Source organism: Octodon degus, unplaced genomic scaffold (assembly GCF_000260255.1).
Source record: "Octodon degus isolate 3935 unplaced genomic scaffold, OctDeg1.0 scaffold00430, whole genome shotgun sequence".
Taxonomy (NCBI): domain Eukaryota; kingdom Metazoa; phylum Chordata; class Mammalia; order Rodentia; family Octodontidae; genus Octodon; species Octodon degus.
In genome coordinates, this window is record NW_004525006.1 from 393,125 (window position 1) to 399,025 (window position 5,901).

General features: G+C 35.6%; 1 protein-coding gene across 2 annotated transcripts in view; it reads right to left on the reverse strand.

The window, feature by feature from the left end:
- The window catches only part of LOC101585995 (guanylate-binding protein 5), a 31,861-nt gene that overhangs the window by 23,833 nt on the left and 2,127 nt on the right, over positions 1–5,901 (reverse strand). For both annotated transcript variants that reach the window (XM_023708661.1, XM_023708662.1), the window contains exons 2-6: positions 5,098–5,306; positions 2,709–2,836; positions 1,558–1,667; positions 1,106–1,302; positions 525–767 (exon numbers count right to left, since the gene is read on the reverse strand). In XM_023708661.1, coding sequence (XP_023564429.1) covers positions 525–767; positions 1,106–1,302; positions 1,558–1,667; positions 2,709–2,836; positions 5,098–5,287 — 868 coding nt within the window. In that variant the 5' untranslated portion in view covers positions 5,288–5,306. The remainder of the gene's footprint in view (positions 1–524; positions 768–1,105; positions 1,303–1,557; positions 1,668–2,708; positions 2,837–5,097; positions 5,307–5,901) is intronic.

The window sequence follows — 5,901 nt, forward strand, 5'->3', positions numbered from 1 at the left end:
CTCTCCATGTGACTCTCCTTAGGCACACTCTACATCATTGATCACTTTCCTCTTTGGCCCCATAATCTCCTTGATCAGAAAATTTGGGACACTATTGAGTTACATGATGTTACAGTACAAGTTCTCATATGCCCTGAGTCTTAATTGACCTTGGAAGGCCTGGCCAAAATGTTGGCTTTCCTTACAGTCCTCCTTTTTCTCTAATTTTGGTCTGCAAAGTTAGGTCATTAACCCTCCGGAAGAGAAGCTTATTGTTATTACCATACAACTTAGGCTGATAAGCTTAACCTCACTATATATCTGCATATCAAACGTCTTAGGCATAATATGGAGCAGGTATTTTTCATCAAGTATTGATATATTGAACTTTAAGTCCCTACAGAATATGATAAACAACATTTAACAATTAGAATGTATTTTAAAAACAGACATAAAGAATTATATACTTCTTATGTTTACACATAAGTCCAAAAATCCTTGTAGTCTGTGTTGTGTAGAAGGAAAATACCTCAGTAGATACTCACAGGGTCCATTGACCTCAATGCCTCCTGGAAGAGTCTTGACAGTGGAGTGGCTGAAGATGTAGGAACAGAATTCTTCCACCTGTTGCACAAACTCAGGATACAGCTCCCCATCACATAGCTTCTGAAGTTTGGAAAGCTTTTTCTTGTTAGCAGGTGAGTCAAAGATAAAGCATTTCTTTCTTGGAAAGAACTTCTTTATAAACAAACCAGACAAATTGAAATGTTGAATTCTCTCATTGCTACCTGGAGTAGCAAAAACAGGATTTATTTAGCATAAAATTTCTGCTCATTATTTACCCTAAAGAAATATTATTCTGACTAATGTCTTAGTTTAACAAGTCTTTTGTGAATCCTAAGCAAAAGGTTAAAGTTATAAAGGAACAAAAGAAAATAGTTTGCTCCAAGAGCAGGAGAGTGATGAATTTTAATGTTGAATCTCTTGATTTCTTCTAAATTAATACCATTTATTATTTATCTTTTGTCAGAGGATAAATATGAAAAATGTACATTTAATGACCTGCACAAGAACGATACTTCCTCGGCCTTCTTTATTTTTAATGGGCAAAACCAAACACTGTTACCTGCTTTGGGTTCCAATGAGCTCTCCAGGTACTCATCTGGTGTGATGTCTTGCCCGTCTGTTTCCAGGTGTAGGTAGAAATCTCTCAGAGTCCACACTAAGTCTGGAAAGAAGCTCACTAAGTCATCAGTATCTTCAGCCTCTTTAAAATCAGGTGAGCATCTTGTCCTGAGCAGATCTGTCAGTTCTGTCACATTGCTGAGACGCAATTAAGGGAAGTTCCAAAAATAGGAGAACATCTAAGGCCATATTTTATTCCTTGCCCCCTCAAACATTTTCTCTCTACCACTCAATCAAACTGACATTTCATTATCAGTTAACATTAGGGTTATTCATGCAGTACTTTCACAGTTTATAAATTCTTATTTTTGTATTTGCAAGATCTCACAGCCATGTAGCTGGTGAGTGCCGATCACCCTGGCTTTGTTACCATCCTTCACCACAAAAGGATACTGCAGTAGGTCTATGGCACCCTGGTCAATTTTGTTCATGGTGTTGTATACGAAGGTGCTGCTCAGCAGGATTGCCAGGGCAAAGATCTGGATATCACTCTTGTCATCAACCTAGAAGTCAGAATAAATTTTAATCATGTCGCATGGCATTCCCAGGTGAGCAATCATTACAAATAGGACTCTGGCATACAAATATTATATGAGACAAATGAGAGTCATTGTCAGACACATAAACTTAGTGTGGCTTTCTCACTGATGATTTTATATCTATTCATGCATTGTCATTTCATTATTACTTTTATAAGTACTGTTAGACATTTTCAAAATGAATATTTAAATTAAGAATCATAGAGGACCATAATGGCTAACATCAGAATGGGCTAGCTGAAACCAGGCAAGATCTTTATAGGGTCCTGTTCACTTACAATCAAGATTTTTCCAAGTCTAAAAAATTAACCTGTATTTGTAATACATACTTATATCTATTGTATTGAATAATTATTATCCACCAGGCTCACTATGGAAAATATCTTGATTTGTACCACTTACCCACTTCCTGAGTAGTGTAGTTTTCAATGTAAAGTACATCTTTGTTAGGCTGATTCCTAAATACTTGAGTTTTTCAAAGCTGTTATGAAAAGTATATTTTCTCTAATTTCTTTCTCTGTGAGATTGTTATTTGTAAACGAGAATGCTACTGCTTTTTGAGTTTTGACTCTGTATCTCTGTATCTGATAGTGAATTTGATTGTTAAATCAATCAGCCTGTTTTGGAGTTTTTGGGGTCTCCTATATAGAGTATATTACCTGCAAGTAATGACAATTTAACATCTTCCTTCACCAGGCTACCAAGGTGAACTCACTAAATTTACACTTGAAAAGAGATATATACTATTGATTTATATGAGCTGATATGAGGCAGTTCTTGCACATATCTGAATTTCTTGCATATCCAGTATAATTTTACTGATTTTGCCTTACAAATATATTTCTTTTCCAAGCTCATATCATTAAGAATAGGAGGAAAAAGAGGGGATATACTCTAGTCAAGTATAGGAAACAAAAACAGAGCAGAACAGCTACAACACAACTTCCCCACATAAAGAACACTTATAGAAAAAGAGTTTGTTCAACTGTGAATCTTCCTGCTTACCTTCTCTACATCTCCAAGGCCCTCAGTGTCCAGCAGAATGAGGGTGTGGTCTGGCTTCTCGGGATGAGGCACACACCACATCCAGATCCCCTTGGTGTGGGACTGCACAGTGGAGCCAACAGAAAAGCCTGGAAAGGAGAGTGGGGAGTTTATTGTTAACAAAGGGCCCTGGAAAATGAGGAGTTTTGACATAATGAAGTTATTGCTTAAAGAAAGTAAGATGCAAAGGTAGCAGAAAATACAGATATCTATCTGAATTATAGTCAAAGAGTGCGAAAGTAATATTAAACATCACACTTTAGAGGTTTAAAATGTAAGAGGGCTTTAAAATTTTCATTGTATTTGGAAATTATCTCATTGATATTTTGCTCAATGCAAAGGGCAATATTAAGGCCAAAATCAAAATGAAACAGAACTAAACAGAAAAAAATGAGATGTATTTATAGAACAGTTTGGGGAGTATGACCATTTTCACTATGTTGGTTCTTCCTATGCAAGAGCAAGGCACATCTTGCCATGTTCTAATGTCCTCCTCAACCTCCTTTTTCAGAGTAGTGTAGTTTTCCATGTAAAGTATTTCCTTCGTTAGACTGATTCCTAAATATTTGAGTTTTTCAATGCTATTATGAAAGGTATATTTTCTCTAATTTGTTTCTCTGTGAGATTGTTACTTGTAAACAAGAATGCTATTGATTTTTGAGTGTTGACTGTATAACTAGCCCTGATAATGAGTTTGGTTGTTAATTCAATCAGTCTTTTTTGGAGTTTTGGGGGTCTTCTATATAGAGTATCATATTACTTGCAAGTAATGACAATTTAACATCTTCCTTTCCTGACTTTATTCCTTTGATTTCTTTTGTCTACTTTCTCTAGATAATGTTTCCAGAATTATATTAAATAGGAATGGTGATAGTGGACATTCTTGTCTCATTTCTGATTTTAAAGTGAAAGCTTTCATTTTTTATCCTTTCAGTATTATGTTGGCTGATGATTTGTCATAGATAATTTTATCAGACTGGGATTAAAAATAATATATTCCAATTTTCTATGGGATTTCATCATACATGAGTGTTGGACTTTGTTACATACCTTTTCTGCAGCTATTGAAATGATCCTGTGATTTTCTGCTTTGTATCTATTGATATGATGTATTACATTTATTTATTTATTTATTATTTATTTATTTATTTTTGGCAGAACTGGGGATTGAACTCAGGCCCTTGCGCTTGTCAGGGAAGTACGTATTCCACTGAGCCATCTCCCCGGCTCCGAGTATTATATTTATTGACTTGTGTACATGGAACCATCCCTACATATCTTTGGGATTAATCTCACTTGGTCTTGGTGTATAATCCAAAATGGGCATCTTGAATGGACAGAAACTTCTCACATAAAGAAGATGAAATGGCAAATAAATATATGAAACAAATATTCAATATCACCAATCAATTTAGAGATGCTAATTAAAGTAATTCTGAGATTCTATGTCATTCCACAAGGAATGATAATTACAAAAAAAAAAGAGCAAAACAATCAGTAACAACTGCTGGAGGGTCTGTGGAGAATAAAGAATGCTTCTCCACTGTTTGTGGGACTGTAGACTGGATCAACCACTGTGGAAATCAGTGTAGAGATTCCTTAAAACACTAGGACCACAGGTCTTGTTTGACCAAGCTATTACCATTCTGGGTACCTTCCAGAAAGAGTTAAAAATTTCATACCATGGTGATATATGCTTATTCACATTTATATTAACACAGTTTGTAGTCACTAAATCTTGGAAACATTTCAAATTCCCAGCAACTGAGGAATAGATAAAGGAGATAGGACATTTCTAGCTAGCTAGATGCATCTTGAGGACGTACTCCTAAGTGAATTAACTGGACACACTAGTACAAATACTCCATTGTTTCTCTGGTATGAGAAACTAAAAGTATAAATAAGGACCAAAATTAATAATGGCTATTGTGTAATAAGAAGAAAATGATCCAGTGGAAGGGGATCTAGGGATGTGGACAGGGAAAAGAAGGAAAGAAGGAGAAAAAACTGGTGAGAAAAGAAGAAAAAGCTTTTGGAAATAAGGAGGGAAAGAGGAGTTGAAGGAAGGGTAGGTGGAAGGGAGATAAAAACAATCAAGTTATGCCATGTACAAATTCTTTATAATGTATGTGACCATTATATATACCTAAAGTGTAACAATAAATTTAATTATTTATAAAAATGATAAATCAAAGTGCTACCTTGTATTTCCATGGGAATTAAAAGACCAGCAGTGGCCTAAACATTGGCTTTCAACTCTTTTCTTTTTCTCTCCTCACATGCCCATGCTGGATGCTGGCAGTGTGGGTGGAATCAAGGGGCTGGACACGGCCTCGCTGGCAGCACTCACCCTTTTCCTTCGCAGCCAGCTTGTTCATCAGGTAGGATTTCCCAGTGCGGTAGGGGCCCACGATGGCCACCACCACGAGGGGCTGGTCGATGGCAGACAGGACCTCCAGAGCTTCTGCATTAACCACCAGCGCCTCTTCAGTGTTCTCAATGAGGCACAGTGGCTCTGGCATGGGGATGCCTGACGCCATTTTCAGTGTGTCTTCTGGCCTATAAGAATAAAGGTACACCAAGTTAGATTCAGAATTTTTAGGCTTTGCATTTAGAAGGTGGATTAGGAGATTTTTCTCCAAGATGAACAAGTTTCGAGTACAATAATTAGAGTGAAAACTTGTATAATTTCAAAAGTAATAAAAATATTATGACTGTAGTTCATTCTAAATAGCATCACAGTGCCATCACAACATTCAGTTGCTCTTATGACTCATGTGTTCCATTCAGTTTAACAGAGAGAGGCTTTTTTTTTTTTTTTTTTTGGATTTTTTTGGATTCAGGAAAAAAAATTATACACAAGATATCAAATGCTAAACGTCATGGAATTTAACACCTTAGTTGTCATCCTGCAGACATGTAAAACATTAAGCATATATTTGTCTATTTATTCTTATAATGAATAAAGACCTTCGTGAATAAATGGTTCATTATGTAATCCATATAGACTTTGAACAATTTCCAGGAAGTTTTAAATAAAATCTTTCTTCCTACCCCAAGTAGCTATGATTGTTTCACCAAAATATATATATATATATATGGTGAAACAAAATATATATATAAAGTGTAACAATAAATTTAATTATTTATAAAA